This window comes from Thunnus thynnus, chromosome 1 (assembly GCF_963924715.1).
Source record: "Thunnus thynnus chromosome 1, fThuThy2.1, whole genome shotgun sequence".
Lineage (NCBI taxonomy): Eukaryota > Metazoa > Chordata > Actinopteri > Scombriformes > Scombridae > Thunnus > Thunnus thynnus.
The window spans coordinates 37,248,022-37,269,642 of NC_089517.1; the positions used below are offsets into that span (position 1 = coordinate 37,248,022).

The following is a 21,621-nucleotide window of genomic DNA, read 5'->3' on the forward strand; positions in this document are numbered from 1 at the left end:
AGAATCTGACCAGACATTTGAAGCCAGTTTTCAATACTCAGTCCTACAAAACACATTTCAGACAGTATCGATTGTATTTGAGGCTTTGTAATAAGAAAAATTGACTGTAAGGCAGCTTTGTTTCCAAATGTTGCTTGCGTGATGAACTGTTTTGTCTTTAGTCTATGCCTACCATACACTAGAAGACTTTGAAAAGACTTTTAAAAGACTTAAGTCTGGCACCCTCTCACATCTAAAGACAATGTGTCATAGGTCACTGAGTTTTTAGTCACAGACTTGAAGATTTTGCAAAGACTTGGGATCTTGCACCCTGATAGCATCAAATGACTTCTATAAGTACTTATGGTTGGGTAAATGTGTGTGTGTGTATAGGAAGATATAACAAAGATATGACTAAAAATATAACACTACTGTTGTCTCATGTATTCTGCTTTCTCATGGGGCTGTGTTAGGATGGCCATGTAGCGGCTTGACTTTAAAGCAGGAGGCTTGAGGCAGAGGTTAGGTGCCGACCAACCATGTGTTTATTTCACCCACAGACACAATACAACAGTCATAATTCTCCCCATAAAATACTGTGGACCACGGGCAGCATGTAATCCTGACAGCAGCAGGGCTTGATGGAAACTGGCAGCCTTATATAGCCTGCCACTGGCAACGACCTCGACCCCTACCACAGTATAGGGAAATCTGCCCCTCCCCTAACATCAAAACTACACAGAAACAACAAATACATTAAAATACATTTATACTACACCCATGTCAAATAGTTTACCTGATCTAGATTTATGCTACACATTACAATAGAATCACAGAAAACCTGAACAGCAGATTAAAGTACATCAACACCCCTACACTAATTACCACATGGTATCTCCCAGAACCTTTAAATTGGTGTTCAGGTAGCCTGGGGACTCTTTTAGCCTGAACACCCTGGAGAGGAGACAGAACAGAGGTCTGTGACCTACACAAACATGACACATTATATTATTGCATAATCAAGCCTCAGTTAGCTATATTCAGTCCACCATCATTTTGGCAAAGGTTATACCAGAATGAGCTCATTATGTTGAGGTAACTCAACATAATGAGCTCATATGTCTGTCTCCACATGGCTGGCCTTCAATCAGTTCCAGCTGAGGCAGTTACAATATCTACAATACACACATCATTAATATATGCAACAATCTCAATAAAAAACATTCCACCCTTCAAGTTTGTGCCTTCTTAATTTACCAGTACTGTATGCAAATTTTGCTGGAAAATGCTCACACTACAAAATACTAGTAATGAAGAGGACCTTCATTACACACTGTCAGACGAAACCTTATGATGGCAACCATTTCAGACAAGGAGGTGGAAATACTGATGGTAAAGTGGCTTCACCTGGCTGGTGACAGAGATGGTGGGAGGAAACAAAGACAAAAAATAACTCATGACGCTGACAATTAAGAGACTATAGACTTCTTGTTGTTCTTTTTATTTGCACTCAATTGACACTCTAAGTTCTCCAAGGCTTTTATCAGGAATGTCATTGCCAGTGGGTTGGCTCACAGACCTGTGTTGAAAGGATTTCGTAAATGAAAAAAAAAGTTACTCATGTTTTGTTTTTTTACGTTTGTATTAGTAGCCTATGAAAGGTGTCACAAAATGCCACATTTGCGAAATTGCAGTAATAACACTTTCAAAAACCAAGGCTTAATTAACTACTACTTTTAATAACCTTTGCTTTATTAGGGAAAATACAGAACATATAGAACACATAATGTATAAAAACAGGTAAATTGCCAGTTTGACATATTAAATTGACATTTTAAAATGTTTAGATTTCTGGATTATTTGCCTTAAGATTCAAAGTATAGACCATTTGGTAATATTCTGGGATAATACTCATGGCTGTGTTATGGTTCAGTTAAGGCTATTACAGTCTTGGGCCAGATTTGGCCCATCATTCACTTTCTAATGTGGGCCAGATCACAGGTGTGGTATAGTTAAGGTTAAATTCTGGGATAAGTACAGATTTTGGTCTCTCAGCCATATGTGGGTCACATAAGGGCCATAAGGCCTTAACAGAACTCAGCCATACAGATATTTCATATCAGGCCCAGCTATGAGCCATATCAACTTTTTGTGTTTGGCTTACTCCTAGTAGAAGTCTGGCTTTGTTATGATTCACTTATAGCTGTTGTACCCTTGGGCCGGATATGGCCCGTCATTCACTTCCAAATGTGGACCACATCTTTGCTGTTCATTTGGCCCACATCCATACCAAAGGAAATTTGCTATCAGGGCAGGGTCACTATTTTCAAGACTATAACTAGATTCCTAATTATTTCCCTGTTCTGCTTCTTGTGGAAATTTAAAAGAAAAACTGTTGTACAATGGAGCAGAAACAGAAGCTGCTTTTGGCCACAGCTGCCCTAGTGTGCGCAGTGGTTTGTTCTGAAAAAAAAAACAGCCAAAAGAAAACGTAAATTACTGAAGTCAGTTAAGACTTAAGACAGCTCAAATTGAATTTTTTGACCACCTTACACCAAACAATCAAGATGATGGGAGCGCACCACAACTCTAGCAAAACTCTCATGGTTTTATTCCGACATTGGAAATTTGTCCGTGACAGTGAAATCATTTGAAAAGTCATTTGATGTAAAGTCGGCATAAGTTGTTTCTACTCCAAAACTTTATTTATTTATTTGTTAGCAATAATTTAGCATAACAAATGTTCAAATGCTAAATACATTAAACCTACATTCATTGATTTTTTGGCCAATTGGGTTTTAGTAGTATTATCACCTTGTAGTTTCCTATTTATACATCCTGCAGACACAGGGCAACATTAGCATTCATTTGGAGTCATGTTTTTTGTCTACTTGAGGAATGTTTGTGCTGGAAACAAGGCTGACAAGAACAGTGAGACCGAACAAATCAGTAAAGTTATGGGCTGTAAAACCAAAACAAGGAGCTGAAAGACGCTAAAACAGTCAGTAGAGCAGAGGGAAGCTGTGCTTGGTGATAATCCTCAATGAATGCATAGAAAAAATAATACAAATCAACTGATTCACTTTATTGCTGTTGATCTATGCCAGCATAAAAATCTGATGACATTTTCATAGCAATAGTTTTACAAACACTGTACAAAGTGAATTTCTGCATTTCGATTTGTCTCATTCCTGACTCTGTGCTGCAAAAAGATTCCATTCATTTAGTTGTTTTGTTTTGTTTTTTTTAGTAAATAAGATTTCAGTTGAGCAAATGACTTAATATGGAGATCTCTATCAGCGTGGTCTGAATCTGGATGGTAAACATCAGGCTTAGACACCAACCTCAGAATGACTCCACCTATCCACACAAACACGTGATTGCTACATCAAATCATTACAGACTTAACATGTGCAAAGCATGTCAATTAGAGTTGTGCAATACAATGACACAGTACATACCTTGAAGCCATAGAAATTTTGACTGTCAGAGATTTTGCCATTCTGTTTATCCTGAGGTAGCACTCCATCTGGGTGTATTAGGTCTTACTGCAATGTCGCAAATCATGAGCAGGACTGCTAGATGGCAATATTTGGTTCTTTTAAATCATATTTGATACCCCAGAATTTGTCCGCTAGAACAGGCTGTAAATAAACAAGGCTTACTTCAGTCAAAGAACATGCGGAATCACTTGATTTATTTTTTGTGTTAGCCCTGTAGCCTCAATCTAGACTCTTGGTCTGACCTGTTTTCACCTTCCTCCCTCTGTCTTCCACTTCTCTTCTCCATCCACCTCTATTTTGTCAGTATGGAGATTTGTGATCCAAGGAACAACATCACCATGTGTCCGCTGTGCGACCGCGCCTGCAGCTACTGGAAACTGGTGACAGCATGTGGTACAGCCCGAGCCAGCCACCTCTTCGACAACCCAGCGACCGTCTTCTTCTCCATCTTCATGGCTCTCTGGGGTAAGGACACATTCTCATCCAATATTAAAAACAGCAACCAAGGGGTCTGATGAAGATCATTAGATGAGTAGAACATAACAAAGGCAGGCTGTGCAGCTAAGCATTGCTGGAACTGTTCCAGCTAATACAGCACTATTTAATCCATTCAGTACAGCTTTAGCAGAAAACCTGGATACTGTTCCTCAGTTACACATGAAATTTACAATATGAATCCATAGAGGTAACTCCTGAATAAACACACCCAATGAAAATGTAGCCGGTCCTCCTCTGATGTCTTGCCAAACCATGTTGCCATCTGTTAGCAGCAGCAGGGCTTACAGACCAGGGAGGTGTTATGTGTTTAGATGAAGCTAGTGTCTGACAGAGTCACAGCATGACAGCCATCTGGGTTCACCTAGACCTGTGGAACAGATGAGGAAGAAACCCATCATACTGTATGTAATTATCTTCATTAGAGAGATGCATCATTGGAATAGTAAAATAGCAACATGTGTGTGCATGTATACAAAAAAAAAATCATTTATCATGCAGCCATTGCTAATTGAAAAAAAGGTTTCTTCATTACCTCCACTTACTTTCACAGTGAACTTTTTCATTCAGATTTTTTCAATCATATATGACACCATCAAAAATATATATATATTTGAATCTAAAAAAATTCTGTGATATTGTGATAGTGAAATTCTGAGGGAACCCTACATACTGGATGGATAAAATGTAATTTAAAAAAAATGTAAATGAAAGTTCACGAGTCCATAAATGAGCGTACAGCATATTTGTACAAAAGGTTAAAAAATACATATTTATCTCATTAATAGAATTATATAAAATCTGTTCATTGTACAGAATATACACATTTGTGCATAACTACATGTTCATCTTATCAGTTACTTTAAACAGAGGTAACATATATATAGCAAGACTGTCAATATGATAGTGGGCATGTTCACACTCTATATTCTTTGTCATTTATAGACGGTGGTGGTATATGTACATACAGAAAAGTTTCCATGTAATAAGCTTGTGTTTTAGCCTGTTTTCAGTTATCTGTGTATGCTTGGTTGTGTAGCGGTTCTCTTCATGGAGCACTGGAAGAGACGTCAGATGCGACTCAACTATATCTGGGACCTGACAGGCTTCGGTGAGGAGGAGGAGGTGAGATAATGGAACACACCTCTTGTAAATACAAGCTGGAAAGATGATATATACCCACAAGTGTAGTTTAAAGGAATCATTCAACATGTTGAGGAATACATTTATTTGCTTTCATGTGAACAGTTACATGAGAACATAAATAGGCTAATGTTACCACTCTTGTGTCTGTACCCTAAGTTAGAGCCAAGAGGTGGTTAGCTCAGGTTATTAAAGAGTGACAAGTTGTGGTTTTATGGGGAATTAGGTGCTGGGACTATTTCTTGGCTTAGCCAGAGACTTCCTTTTTGTATGGATTAAATAAATAAGATATGATATGTTAATTAGTGAGCTTTAGAGGTTCTGGTAGGCAGATTTTGTTTACATAGAGCTAGCTATATTTCCCCCCGGTACCAGTCTGTATATTAAGCTAAGCTAACTGTCTGCTGACGTTAGCTTCAAATTTAGAGCACAGACATGAGAGTCAAAGCTGCCAGCCCTCACACATTGACCATGAGACTCATGCAATTGGCACTTTTCACGCACTCTCATGCCATACACCCATTTTCTCACGCAGTGAAAAATAAAGTTATAACTGATAACGTCACAGAGCAAAAAGAGGGCACTGAGGGCACACAGACAGACAAGACAGAGCAGCGCAATGCAATAGCAGCACTGTGCAGCAGCAAGTTATTCAGACCATCAGGGGAAAAGCCAGAAATATAAATTATATAAATCTATTATATTGTAATGTATCCTCATGCATGCTGCTCAGAGTAATCTCAGTCAGGGGCTCTTCTGGCAGCAGCACACCGTCTCTCCCTCTCCTCTCATGCTGTGCACATGCAGGCAGAGTGAGAGTGAGTTACTATGGTTACGGGGACGCTCTGTGTCTCTGTCACTCTGAAACTTTCTCACAATTCTCGTGATAGGTTTTTAGGTTAGTTATGAAGCCATTTCATTCATCCAAATTGTTTGTACTTTGTTGCAATCGTTAGACTTTGAAGATGCCTTGTGAGAGTTGAGAATAGCAACTCTCAGGTTTAACATTGTTTAACCAGGTTTAATTATCCAAATCATATTGTGATGTGTTGTAAGGCTATTTCATTTCTATAAATTGTTTGTCCTTGTTTGACCTTGAAGATGGACATTTCTTGTGTCACCAAACAAAAAGGCTAATTAACGCTACATAATATACTCAAAGGATGATATTCTTCAATCCTCTAGCATAAACTTTTTAGATTTTGTATGTCTTTCCTCTCTTTCAGTAAAACCATTTGTCTCCATTCATTTCAATGCGCTACAGAAATCAACTTGTCACTTTTATTGTTGTAAAACCTGATGCAGTGTAGACCTTCCATATTAATCTGCACTGTAAAATGCATTACCATGTAACAATGTGGTTGATGTGCCAATGTGGCCTTGACAACAATCAAAGCAGACATGATGTTCTGTAATGGATTACCGAGTAAGTTGCAAATCATGAGCAGAATTCCTGCATAGCGAAATGAATGCGACAAATAGTAGTTGGAAAATTGAAAAGGCACTCATAAGGATAAACAGATAAGGAATAACAAAATTGTAAAACACATTTCTTCATTGGAGAAGTTTTAGCTGTACATTAATAAAGCCTTAAAATATCCTTATATATCCCATATCTGCTTATAACTACATCATATTGTGTTTAAAACTATTTATTAAATGTTTGTATACTGCTAAACAGCAGGAAAGCAAAGTGTTACCAATAGGGCTAACATGATGGCACAGGTCAGAATATGCATATGAATGTAACTCGTCTGGCTTTTTCTGTAGTGAGTCATCTCTCAACAAAAATGTTCCCACACAACACATCAAACCACCAGACATCAATACTGAAGCTTCTTTTTTAAATCATAATGAAATGGAACAATGTAATCTTTTTATGAAAATGTTTTTGCTCTTATAATTTTTCTGTAATGTTCTAAAAGTGACACTGAAATGTTTGAATCTCCAGAGACAAAGACCGCTGACTGACATCTTGTCCTTATGTTTTTATGTGTGTGGTGTATTTTGCAGGAGGAACATAAGGTTTGGATCCGGCTTGCTTTATCTCTTGCCATCTCTTATATTTAAACTTAATCTTCTTTCTTTTTGACTTACTGTTTTAGATCCATTTTTGCAGCCGCTGTTACCTAACGCTAACCTTTTCTCCCTCAAGGTGTCTTAACAATCTGCCTCAGGTCCTTTCACTTGACATCTTCTTAATCTCTTTGCTCCCGCATAGTTTCTCTCTTCACCTCCTCTCTCTCTCTCTCTCTCTCTCTCTCTCTCTGAGGGACATCCTGATGCTGGCCATCCCTATGGCCTCTCATTAGTGTGGCTGTTGTTTGTGTCTGCTGATGGCAGCAGAGTTGACAGAACAGTCTGTTGACTCAACTCGCATCTCACTCCTACTCTTTGCTCCACTTTTTTTCAGACCACAGGATATTGCCATGTAGGAAAGATGGACCCTCAGCTCAGCTCAGTTTTGCTGTTATCGGTCCCAAATGGACGTGCTGGCTGAGGAGACAGTGGTGTGTCAAAGCAATAATTTCTCAAAAACGTATACTTATAATAGGTATTATAAAAACTTATAATATGCTTCTTCAAAATTCACACAACCTTTGACAGGACCAAAAGAGATCAAAGAAGCATTAGCCTTTGAACTGTAGCAAACTTAAAGCTGCATTGATCAGTATTTTTATACTACCAGCAGAAGAAAAATGACAAATCAACAGAGAATTATGACCAGGTTCTGCAGTTTATCTCAGCTCTACTGAGCATTTTAGCATCTTCAAGCTATTGTTTTGATTTTACAGCCCAGAATAATAATAGAATAATAATACTAAGGGGGTGACCTGATAGCTGAGTGGTTAGGGTGCATACCACATGGGCGTAAATTCCCTGAGCAGCGAGTCCCTGGTTCATTTGTTGCTTGTCATTCCCCTACTCTCTTTCCCCACATTTCCTGTTTCTATAGATAGTCATTTGCTGTTTTTCTGAGGCCAGTTAGCCTTTTAACTGCATTTGGATCTTTTTGTCTGTCTGTTTCACTCTGTTTGTCCTTTTGTACATTAGCATGACCTCCAGGCCAAAAGTGACTGTCTAACCCTCAGCTTTCTTTTCAAGTTTCTAGTGATGCAATTTCCTCTGTATATGCAATGCTTTTTCACTCCTCTGGGCTCACTGCAGGCTGAACTGTTACTGTTATATGGGTGCACATTCACACACCTCTGGCTGCATATTACATGGACATGAAATGTTAATATTATGTTCCTCACAATGAAAGGATTATTTTACAAATAAGATATGCTGGGTTTAGGAAAGTAAACAATGATTTACGCAACAGTTTGAAATCTTAGGGAACATGAATAGTTGCTGTCTTACCCAGAGTCAGATGGATATCAGTCTCTGTGTGTCCACCGCAGACACATTTACAGGACGTTTGGTTCTAGTGAGTTAGCTACTTAACCAAAGTTTGCAACTCTTCTTGACATTTTTTGTTTTTTAGAAATATGAACATGAGACACTGTAGTTTCTTAGTGGTGTGAGAATGGTTTGCTAACTAACATGACATTTAAATAAGACAGTTTGTCAGTTTTTGGAAAGTGTAGTTCCTTGATTTTTATGGAGCTACAGTATAAGCTAGCAGTCTTCTTGCTAAGCTAGGCTAAACATGTACCGGAACAGTCTGTACTGGACACACAGAGATCATATCGATGTGATTTTGTTATCTGATTCAGCAAACAAGCATATTTCTAAAAATGCCATGCTGTTCTTGTACAGTTAGAGTTATGGTTGAAGTGTCTGCCAAAGTACGACAAGCTTTTACATGCACACATAGTACACATAGTTTCCATGAGTTGAAAAATGAGTGTGGGTATCACTGGGCTATTCCAACATCAAACTACAGTTTATATTAGTTTTTATCTCGTCCACTTTATCCTTCATTGTGGGTTAATGCATTTCTCTCACTTCTCTCGCATAGAGCATTATACTAATTTTGTTTTTCATGTCTGTCTCCATTCTGAAATTCCATAAGGATCTAAACAGTAACATACAATAGTATCAGTAACTGTAACTTCTAAACTGATTGTTTTTCCAGGACCACAACCGAGCTGAGTATGAGTTCCGGGTCATGAAAAAGACAATGAGACAGGAGCATTCGACCCCTAAGGTAAAACTGACTTAGTTACATTTTAGCTGTGTGTTTAAACCGTCCCCGCACAGTCCGATAAGTCATCCCAAAAAGCAGAAGACTTCATCTCTCAGAAATCCTGGCAAAAAGATTCTACCAAATCAACACATAAACTGTTACCATTTTCTGTTACAAGCAGCCCAGTAGTGTCAGTGCAGTAACTGTAACTTTACATAGCATGAATGTCACTGTAATCAGAAATATAAAGGGATGGTGTGCTCCAATGGAAATCTACCTCTGTCTCTTCTAACATTAATCTCTACCACCTACCACCAACAGTTCCAACCTCAAAAAGAAATAGTAGAGTAACTGTTTTTACTAAGGTATGATGCAATTTACACATAGCATGCTGGAGATTTGTAGTTAATGGACTGATGTGCAAACCCATGGTTCAGTTTACCACAGTGGTAAATTGTTCGGCTAAAAAATTACTCCCCTTTTTCAGGTTACTTCATTTGATCACCACAAGCCTAAAGAAGCAGAAATTCTGACATAATAATACATTTGAATCATAGAAGTAGTTTTTTTTTTTTATCTGCCATAAATGATATTTTAACCCTCCCTTCAAATTATCACACCAAGTTGAAAACCTGGGTCTTTTTCTTTTTGACTTCTTCCACATATTCCATTGTGATATCCTCTCAGGCTCACACATACACATGCACAGCAACAGTCAAAAAGCTGACAAGTGTAGGAATAAAATCTAATTGCAGCTAAATCAGAGTCTTGAAGAGAAAGCGCTGATGAAACAATGAAACGTGTTATGTAGTAAAAAAATCACTGACGACATTTATTCTGACATGTTCTGGAGTCGAGTGTGTGCGTGTTGATTATTAGCCTTTTGCCTTTTGTCTCGTACCAAGGTCACGTCTTCCTGTTCATCAAATACACAAGAGGAAACACACACACACATATACAGTCGCCTGAGATTTCTGACCCAATTCTCAGTAGGCTTGAATGTGACATGATAGCTCAGGGCGGAATTAGCTGTGCTCCACTGGAGCCCCATAGTGTGTGTGTATGTTTATGGTGTGTAGGTTTATCATGTGTATGTTTATGGTGTGTATGTTTATGGTGTGTGTGTGTGTGTGTGTGTGTGTGTGTGTGTGTGTGTGTATGCTGTGTGCATCTGTGTGCCCAGGGCATAAAGAGCTGAAAGGGCAGAAAGACATGAGGTTGTGGCAGCATAAAGACACATATTAAACACACACACACGCAGATTTAACCAGCTGAAGATGCTGTTAATGATTCAAATATTTTATGTCCTCCACATATCTGTGTGTGTGTCTGTTTAGGGTGAGAAGGTGAAGCTGACATGTACAGACAGACTGCCAGCTTACCTGACTACAGTTGTCATGATGGGCTTCATGGTGAGTCTCAACAGTCTCCCTCCAGTGTTCATCATCAACCTTTGTATTTCTAACACATGTATGACACTTGAAGCAATGATTTGTTTTAACCCTTTCCTTTTCTTCTTTAAATAACTGCAAATCCAGACAACAAAACAGCAAGGGAGAGCAGGGTTCACATTTAGTAAACCCAGTTTGTGCTTCATGTATTAACATTACATCCAAGTCACAGATCTAAGCATCCATTTCTCTAAAAGATAAATACTCTGCAGTGTTTGAAAAACCCAGATTGTAGAACAACACAAACCTGCTGTTCTGGGGGTATTCCCAGAATCCCGAAAGACTCTTCTACCCATCTAGATGAGAAAAAAAAATCAGTTTGTTGCACAATAAAAAAGATTTTTACACTTGCAAGTTGAAAGTGTGTTTCCTAAACCAAAGAGGAAGGTAGCTGGTGGCTAAAGGTTTCAAAATGGGCTACAAATCTAGCGAGGTCCTCCTTTATTTTAGGACTGACATTGAAATTAGGTGAAAATAATGTGACTTATTACAATTTGAATGAATTAGAATGAAAAAAGTGTATCATGCTAGCTCACAGCAAAGCTAAGGTCTGATGCTATTGGTTCTTTGAGCGAACCTTTTATCTCTAGTTCAGGTAGCCTCATTTTTTGGTGGTGCTGATGATGATGTGGCTGGTTAAAATGTCCAAACCAAAACTGAATCTGAAGCTAGCCCAAAGCTTTATGCAACAAAATCATCAAAAGCTGTTCTGAACCCACAACTCATCAGGACTGGTTGAGCTTTTATATTGCAGCATTTGTTGCTTTGCACACTGGTGCAATAATTCAGGAAAACAGGCTCAGGTGGGTAATGATGCATGTCAGAACAGCCGCCCTCACTATTTCCATCCTATACAACACATGTAGACACTGTCTAGACAGATAGACAGCCTGAAAAGGTTTATTCTGTTTCACTTTGGCTTCTTATTCTGAACATTTTCAATAAAAATGATTGAATGCTAAAGTGTAGTACCATAATATATTTTCAAATTTGCTGGGTTATTTGTTTTAGAGATACAACTGTTTTGTTTGTTTTTTTTACTTCATTTAAAACAAAAATTAAATTAAAAATAAATAATTAATTTAAAAAAAAAATGGTTATTTTAAATGTAGGTGTTTATGTGTCAGTGTGTCTCACCTGCAGTGACCCTGTAGACATCTTCCCTACCTTTTATCTTACAGCAGATTGTCAGATTAGGTGTTCTCCTCTTTTTCCCATCTTATAGATCACTGTGACCTTTGCCATGGTCTTCGGGGTCATCCTGTACCGTATTAGTATTAAGGCAGCATTGCACATGAGCACCTACCCTGCAGCACGCTACAACATTCGAGCCACCGTCAAAACCACCGCTGCCATCATCAACCTTATCATCATCATCATTTTAGATGAAATCTACGCCGCCATTGCCCGCTGGCTCACGGCACTGGGTGAGGCACATTTCACTGTTGAAACACAAATCAAGCATTTGTTACTGACTGCAGATTGACTGGATCATTCTCATACCAAGGAGGGAAGAGAGAACAATAGTAAAACATAAAGCTTATATCTTTGTTTCATGTTTGATATTAAATAAAAGTTAAGTAAGTAAGAATACATCTTCCTTTTACAAATGAAAAGTTTAATTCATAACCAATAAAATGCACTTTTGCTCAGTTCAAAACATCCAGGGGTTTTTCTTCTACAGCCTTACTTAGTCTGGTATGATCAGCAGCTTATAGAGGCAAATGTCAGCTAATGCTAGTCAACTTTATATTATGCTATGATGTTCATGAGTCAGCTTGTTGACTTTCTACTTGTGCTACTATTACACTGATTTAGCATGTCACAGATAAACAATTTAATAGCTTTATCAAAAATAAATAATAAAAATGAGTCAGCACACAGTTCCTCACCAAGAGAAATTTTTGTTTCCTGCTTGTGGTTGTATTCCACAAGCTTGTGTTCAGGTCGTCTTATGATTATGTCTTTAAAGCAACTGAGTCAAAAGAATATTGGGAAAAGAAAATTCAACATGCCATTAGGCTGTAATCACCACTTGTGGCCACAGTTGTTCAGCAGTAGTTACAAAATCTCACTTTAAGCATTTTTTTTACACTTACAGCAAAGTGCTACATTTGAAAACACAAACTTGAATTTTAAAATAAAAACACATGAATGGCTAATGAAGGGAAGTACAACCGAACATGTAAAGACCATCAATTTCATTTCATGTTGTGTCAACTTTTTCAGAGGTTCCAAAGACAGACAAGAGCTTTGAACAGCGCCTGATCTTCAAAACTTTTGTTTTGAAGTTTGTCAATGCCTTCACACCCATTGTCTATTTGGCCTTTTTCAGGGGCAGGTAAGAAAACAACCTCTAACTGTTCCATTTTTTCACATTTTCATGTTATTTTATATACAGTTTCTGTGGATCATTAATTATTCAAATACGCTAATCTATTACTGCTTTCGCCTACCATTTCTTAGCCACATAATACAATATGGTGTACCATGAGTATGTTTGTACTGTGTACATGTGATCATAATCATATTGTCTATCAACTGATAGGCTTACAGCATGTGATGGTTGTGTTTGGTCCACAGACTTGTTGGGCGGCCAGGAAACTACCTGTATGTTGTTGGATCGTACAGAATGGAAGAGGTAATTCACACTAAACATAGTGCAATTTAAAAGTTTAGGCTGTTATTCTAAATTTTTCTCAACTAGTGCAGTGCCTGTTCAAAATGTGCCTGTTTGGAATGGGCCAATTTCTCAATACTTAGAGAGAACAGTGCCTGTTCCCTAAACACCTCTCATGCAGACTATTGGTATACGCTGCAATTAACTGATGCTACTGAGGCTTTTTTCTTACATGACAGTAAAAAAAGTCAGCAAGTTTGATTTGAGAAGTTCAGACCTCCTCAACAGCCAGAAAATACTTGTCTGTTCTTTATCTAGGCTGTGGTTTTCTCTTTTGTTCCATTTTGGAAAAACCTTCCACCAGTTAGCATGGACACCTTAGTTATGATGACATCACACACGGATACGCCCTGATTATCTCAGATAACAGTGCTGACTCCTAAATGTCAGATTTGAAAAACCGATCAGATTAGCTTGCAGTCTAAAAAATAGTGTGCTCCTCACTGACTATTTTTCAGTTAACTTTCAGTTAACTAACTTTAAACTTGATTATAATTATGCATTTTCAAACATGACTTTCAAATTTTGAGAACACATTAAAATAGTTTATGAGTTTTGTAGTACATCCTGTATACACTAATGGCATGTGAAATCTTAAAATAATTAAATGTTTACATGTTTTAAATTTTATTATTGGCAACCCTGAACTTCCATAAACATTGAGCTTCTGCCTTTGTACCCCAGTATGAACTGGTTTTGGTCTACTTCTGCACTTATTTTAACTTCACTCTTCACTTTGAACTCTTTAAAGTATCATCCTCCCTCTATGTCCCCCTGCCTCTATTTGATTTCCTGTCACTTTCTGACACTTCTTCAATTTCTTTCTCTCCAGTGTGCCCATGCAGGCTGCCTCATGGAGTTATGTATCCAGTTGTGTATCACCATGCTCGGCAAGCAGCTCATCCAGAACAACTTGTTCGAGATTGGCATACCGTGAGTGCAGAGCATACACCATGCAGCATGCTCAAACGTAAACTTCCCATGACTCCAACACACAGAACAAGCCGCGTACAGTAACTACAAAAGCTTTCAGCATAGATCATAATACGTGGGTTCAGCAAGGCATAGAACAAATTATGCACACCCACTCAGTTGTACTTGCATCTGAGAGGAATCATTTGAAGGCCTGTCTGGTTTTCAGATTCTCTTCACCTGGGAACTAGACGACACCTTGCTGAACTCTTTCAGCCTGCAATTTTCTCTGTCTCTGTCCTCTCATCCTTGCAGTGCACTGGACAGTAAAAAGTTATAACACTGTAGACATGCAGTAATATCCAAGTCTGTCATCTTGTTTGATATTAACCAATTACTGCAGAACATGACCCAAGCAGCATCAATGTGATCCAAAATTAGAAAATATACCTGCTCACTTTCTTGCCAAGTGTGAGATGGGATGATAACTATCAATCAGAGCTGCAGTCTGGACGTGGTTAGCCTAGCTTAGCATAAAGATTTAAAGCAGGGGGAAACTGCTAGCCTGCCTCTGTCCAAAGTTAAAAGCTCACTTACCAACACCTTTAAAGCTGAGTAATTAACATATGATAAGTTATCTGTTTAATTCATTCATAAACAAAAATGTAGAAATGAGAATTTGTGGTTCAAGGGGGCGTTGAATGTTGGAACTATTTCTTGACAGACAACAGCTCATCTGTCCATCCTTCTACTTCTGTGCTGCATCTCTGGAAAGTTACTGCGTCGTTTGTTATAGCTAGGCTAGCTATTTCTTGCTGCTTTCAGTCTTTATGCTAAGCTAAGCCGATTGCCGCTTGGCTCCAGCTCCATATTTAAAGATCTTTTCCACAAATGTGGCAACTGTGACTTTATGGGTCATGCTAACTTTGTACTGGTCAGGCCTCCTCCATTGTAGGGATTCAGGAAAACAAGAATTCGTAAAAACAAGTTATATTGGGACAAGCTGCGCAAACCTCCTGAAGCTTTCCAAATAAACATGATTTTTACATTAATCAATTGAAATGCTGACTTTCATTGTCCTCATACTGTATTCTAAGGAAACCCAAAAAGCTGCAGTGCAATGACAAATTATCTAATGGATTATTCTGGGGACGATCAGGAGTTTTCCCTTTAAACTTCTGTAAAAGTACAATGATTGAAAATGTACTGTATATTAAATATTGAAAAAAGACCCAAAATGCCCCAAGAGCAGTAAAAAGAGAAACTATTTTACTTCTGTGGTTATTTGTTGTTGTTTGTACAGGAAGCTGAAGAAACTGCTCCGAAAGAGGAAGTCGGACTTGGACTCAAAGCAAGAAGAGGAGCTGAACAAAACAATGCATCGGCATGAAAAAGACCACATCCTGGGTCCCTTTGTTGGCCTCAGCCCTGAGTACATGGAAATGAGTGAGTCATCTGCTAATAGTCATCTGCAGTCTAATCCTAAAGTCCTAATTCTGAGCTTCCTCCTCATTCTTATAGCTGACACATTTGTTTAATGTGCCAGGTGTTTGCTAATAGAATAAACAAGCAGCAATTCTCATATTTATCTCTTCTATGAGAATCAACTACTCTGATTCAAAGATGATGCTGGAGAGATGCATGTGCTCTCTGTTAACATCAGCCCTTTTAACACTATAACCTTTGCACATCATGTCATGTTAAGGTCAAAACTAACAAGCATAGTAGCTGTAACCACTTTGAAATAATAATCTTAATACACAGCTTCTATGTATCAACAAACACATTCAGTCATGCCTGTTTCTCTGCTCTTGCTTCATGTCTGACCGTTGCTTGACATTGTAAATGCCAGCTCTTGTCAGCACAATTTGTTGGCTTCATAGAATAAACTAGCAAACATATTTGTCTGATAAAAAACAACTGCTATAGCACACAAACTAATCTCCATGTTGAAGTACGCTGTGTTGACCTTTAAGTTAACAAAAAATCCAATTTCATAACACGCAGTGTCAGTCAGTGATGTGGAAACCTTGGCCAGACCATGCTTCACGCACAGCAGAGATTTATATTCATGCATGTGTGTGTGTGTGTGTGTGTGTGTGTGTGTGTGTGTTTAATGAAGATAAGTAGATTAAAGCGTCCTTGTTTTAATGTGGCTGGTGAAAGCTCATGATTGTTGCAACCATATAATTGCTCCTTAAGGATCTACATTAATAAGCAGTTGATCCATTCATCCCACTAGAGGGGAAGAGATCTATATGATAAATACTGGCTGAGGCTTATCATCTTAGCAAACATCCCAATACCACTGAGAAAATTAAAGCTGCATCAAGTTCAACACTCTTACTCTTTTGCGTCAATATTTAAGGTTGCTGCAGTAACTGCATTCCATTTGGGTATTGAACATTTTTAACTGTGTCTGGTAGCACGTAATGTCTCTGTGCTGGCCAGTCAGTGAACCTTGAGTTAAAGGATAAGGCTGGTGAAAAGACCAATACCAACAATAAATTCATCCTACTAACAAGTATTGTGTGTGTATCCAAAGTCTGATATATTTTATTCCTTTGTGTTGTAGACTAGTTGCTACAGTAGTTTGTTTAGAAACGGCTCCAAAGAGTAAAAACAGTGATAAGATAGTAACCTGCCACTGCACGTGCACAGAAACACGGTTCCATTTACAGAGCTGCACTAGCTTGTTTTGCCACATATCACAATCTCTTGACTTTGTACTGAAGTTTTTGGAAATATGTATATTGTAGTACATGTTATGTAGCACAACAAGATAGTGATGCTCTGCAAAAGGAACCACGTTGGAACACTGATAAGTTTTTATTAGTTTTTGGATAACTACGACTTTATCAGGCTTTAGATATACACACAATACTTGAAAGTAGGATGGTTTGGCTCTGCACATGAGATTTGTTGACAATAAGAAAAATTCCCAGCCTTATCTTTTAAGCTTGTCTTTGTGATACAATGTCTTAGCAAAAAAATGATTGCAGTCTTTCACAATTTACATTGTGTCTCACTGCAAATAACATTTGAACATGTGAAGAAGGACAGCACCAGAGATGAATGACAAGTCCGATGATGACAAAACCTGCCTCCACCCTCTTTTCTAAACAGAGCCACAAAACCAATCACTTCACAAATGGCTCAGCATTGATTGTCATAACTGTGAACAGCGGTGAGTCAGATCTGACAAACTATTTGGTGCAAAGTGCAACATACAGTAGCTGACAGTGAAGCAAATAAGGAGCATCAGTGTGGGTTACACTGCAGAGTCTGTCTGATATAAAGTAGCATATCGATCATTTCACCTCTGTTTAATTGAGTATTGATTGAATCACTATTGCATTTTTTTTGTATGTGCAGTATTTGAAAATGTCATGAATAACCACTTTAAAGCGACACTATTCAATTTTTATATTTACAATGGATCAAATGACTGTGTGTAATGTGAAAGGGATCCTTAGTGACAAACCTACAGAGAATTATAATCCAACTGTGCAGTTCCTCTTTCGCTCTATTGAGCTTTTTAGCCTATTTTTGCTCATTATTTTGGTTTTCTGGCTCATAAATTCTGTTCTCATCAACGTAATTTCCAGTAGCAGCACACAGCTGGAAAAAAACTGGATGAACCCACTGCACACTAACTGCCTAGCACCAAATAAGTTATCAGGTGACCAAAAACATGGCTCCAAATAGCTCCATGTCTGCTAGCTGTGTAAATGGGTAATTATTGCCAACACACTTGCTTTTAAAGGTGATAATAAATCACTTTTCAGCTGACTCTACTGTTAGTCTGATAATTAACTTCACTTCATTCATTCAGGCTTCATGTTCAGCTGATTTCTTGTTGTTTTGCCCTAGTGGTGTATTCATCCCAGAGTCATTTTCAGTCAGCGTAGAAGTTGTGGTAGTGATTGCTAGGAACAGTTAACTGTTTTCCACATAAATTAAATAAATCTGTTGTTTTAAGAGTTATTTGTGTTAGTTGACTTACAACAGCTGCTCTACACTTAACAACATTTTTCTGTCGCTATCATTCGTGGATGTAGCTATGTAGCTAGCTATGTCAGAAGATATCATCCCCATTCTTAATCACACCAACTAACAACTGATTGATCAACTATTTTTCCAACCAGTGGAAACATCCATCAGTGAGCCTGACACCAGACCTGTTTGAATCACTGAAGAACTCTGAGATGTGGGCAGCAATTCAGATGTCTGGGACCTGGCAACTATACTGCCCCTAAGTGGCCAAAAAATAAATGAATGTAGCTTTAAATCAACTGAAATTTCTGCCTGTGGTTTAGCTCTGTACTGCAAATCTCTTTTGTAGTGCTCTAGCGACTCCATCCATATTATCCAACAGAAAATCTATAGAGCTCCAGGGGTACTCAGCTGAACATGTACACAGACAAACAGAAATGAAGCAGTTTTGCAGGTTTGATTATTTTAAATGCATGTAGTAGTAAACAGTGGATTAGAGTGTGAGATCAGGAAGGCAGTGGAGCATTTAGGTATATTTTTGGCACCACTCTGATATTTCCTCAAGGTAGAAGTAGAATAGTATTGAATAACTTACTACTGTTGTGTTTGTTTTACTGACTTTTACAGTGAGCAGTGATAAAGGGGCTTTAGAGCAAACAGAATGTTAGACCTTGTGTTGATTTTGGCCTTCTTTTAGGTATGTGATTGCACTATAACTAACTATCTATCTATCAGCTATCTGCAGGTTTACTGCACAATGTCAATATCTCTGTCTGTTTTTAAAATGTATATCAATTGTACCATTTCATGTGTCATGTGCCGTGTTGAGTGATAGCATCAGATTTTATTTCACTCAAAATAGGTGGTTGACAGTCAAGTGTTCCACAACTGTCTGTCCAGTTGTTTAAAAACTAATGTGCTTATTCAGTAACTTTCACAACTGCTCATTACGCCTGTCTTCTCTTTCTTCAGTCATCCAGTTTGGGATGGTGACTCTTTTCGTGGCCTCCTTCCCTCTGGCTCCACTATTCGCTCTTCTGAATAACATCATAGAGATTCGCCTGGATGCTAAGAAGTTTGTTATGGAGCTGCGCAGGCCGATTGCAGTCAAAGCCAAAGACATTGGTAGGTGTCCACCACCCCCGCCCAAAATAAACTGAGAAACAGTTTTCTCCAATGTGCTGCTTATTACTCTGAATGTTTTTTAGCTTCATCGCTCTCATCAGTGGGTATTCAATAATACAAATTACACTACCTTACACAAAACAAACTCCAATTCTCAATTCAAGTTGAAAACGTTGATGTCATCACAAATTTAATTTTAACTCAAGGTGTTACACACACTGGTGACACTGGCGACTTAGGTGCCAGATGATTTTAATATGAACATCAATTACAGCACAGAACAGTGTTGAAGCATGAATACAGGGCTTGTAGCTGTTGCTATCAAAAACACAAAATACTGAACCGTGTAATCGGTGCTCAGCCCTGCTGTCAGAGGGATGTAACTCACTCATACAAAACAATTACAGCGATGCAGTTAATGATATTACATAACCATTACTGCCATCTACTGGCCAAAACTGATATGATATTAGAACGAGTAATCTATGATAAGATAATGATGGAAGCTAATGTAATAATAATAATAACATGACCCTTAACATACTGGGATGTCATTATGATATAATAATTTAATAATTGCAAAGGTAGTGATTCTTGAACATCAAAGCATCTGTAAATGTACCAGATATAGGGCATTTACAGGTGTAAACCAGTACACTTTTTTAAATCCTTTACTTACCTTTCATTTAACATGCATCTCACATTCATAACAACCTACCTGTAACATTCCCACAACAAAACATACCATTGTCTGTCTGCCTCTGATCCTCAGAGTGTTTGTGCCATCTAGTGGTGGCTGGTCCTTACTGACCCCATACTTTATCAGCATGTTGAAGCCGATGATTTGATTATAATGAAGGATCGTCTCTCTTTTTGCAGGTATCTGGTACAACCTCTTAAGAGGCCTCAGCAAGGTAGCAGTCATCGTTAATGTAAGTCTTTACAGTCACTCCACAGATGTGCTTGCAAAACATGCTGAAGCTGATCTGAAACAAATAATGCTTCAAAACAGAGCTGGGAAATGACGGTTTAGTCAGCATCAGCTTATGGAGTTCTTTTCATCTGTAAATCAAGAAAACAAGAAGGAGACACAGTTTTACCTAATCATTCAATTTCTGTCCTCAGGCCTTTGTCATCTCCTTCACCTCCGACTTCATCCCACGGCTCGTCTACCAGTACATGTACAGCCCTGACGGCACCATGCACGGCTTCGTCAATCACACTCTGTCTTACTTCAATGTCAGTAACTTTCAGCCAGGCACAGACCCTCTCCAGCCAATGCACCTGGGCTACAAGGTAGAAATATGCAGGTAAGATGTCAATTTACAGCTGGGTGGACTTGATTTGGGACTAAGATTATTATTCTATCGGGACAATATTCTGTCCATTTAAAATTGACCTTTTTTTGCCAATATCCCCCAATAAATTATTTATTATCTCTCATAGACCCCTATTGCATTTGCTAACATGATGATCTGATTTTTATGGGGAATATAATATGGACATCTGACAAATTGTGAAGCATCAAATGAAACCTTTTTAAATATGTTTTGAAAATAATCATATTTTCAGGTATAAAGACTACAGAGAGCCTCCCTGGTCCAGCACACCATATGAACTCTCCAAGGAGTTTTGGGCTGTTTTGGCAGCCCGCCTCGCCTTCGTTGTTGTCTTTCAGGTTCGCAACAACACACATATATTGCTCAATTAGATAATGTTCACTCACTTTTGTCATTCATATTGTATGTAGGCAAAGAAACAAACATGCAACCAAGTCATTTGATCAATTTATGGCCTCTGAGTGAAATATAGGGTAATTAATTTAGTGAAAATATAATCGATGGATCTGTTCTCAAAACAAGACGGCAAAATATTATTACCCTAAAATGAAATTCCACATCATGGGTACAACTATCACTAACCCACATGAATTATTTTTTACTGGTGTATATTTTTCACCATCAGCTCTTTGTCTGTAAAACAGGACAGAGAATATTTACTATCTTTACTTTATAGATTACAGTTTTACTCATACAAACGCTCAATTGTGTAAAGCCTGTATATAGAAGCCCATTCCCACCAGGAAAATAAATCATTCGGTAAATTGTGACCTGCCAAACGACTGCAGCTGAAAATTAGCTATAAGCTAACTCTGGTACAATACATCAAATGTATTGTCAATTGTCTTATTATTATCAATTGTAT

The 21,621-nt window shown here is 38.1% G+C and overlaps 1 protein-coding gene across 1 annotated transcript in view; it reads left to right on the forward strand.

Annotated features, from left to right (window-relative positions):
* The window catches only part of ano1a (anoctamin 1, calcium activated chloride channel a), a 64,733-nt gene that overhangs the window by 38,628 nt on the left and 4,484 nt on the right, over positions 1–21,621 (forward strand). Inside the window, exons 12-24 of the mRNA XM_067597059.1 lie at positions 3,787–3,947; positions 5,017–5,102; positions 9,202–9,273; positions 10,590–10,664; positions 11,929–12,130; positions 12,933–13,044; positions 13,287–13,344; positions 14,216–14,316; positions 15,599–15,741; positions 19,264–19,416; positions 20,296–20,348; positions 20,542–20,726; positions 20,989–21,094. Of these exons, the coding sequence (XP_067453160.1) occupies positions 3,787–3,947; positions 5,017–5,102; positions 9,202–9,273; positions 10,590–10,664; positions 11,929–12,130; positions 12,933–13,044; positions 13,287–13,344; positions 14,216–14,316; positions 15,599–15,741; positions 19,264–19,416; positions 20,296–20,348; positions 20,542–20,726; positions 20,989–21,094 (1,507 nt within the window). The remainder of the gene's footprint in view (positions 1–3,786; positions 3,948–5,016; positions 5,103–9,201; positions 9,274–10,589; positions 10,665–11,928; positions 12,131–12,932; positions 13,045–13,286; positions 13,345–14,215; positions 14,317–15,598; positions 15,742–19,263; positions 19,417–20,295; positions 20,349–20,541; positions 20,727–20,988; positions 21,095–21,621) is intronic.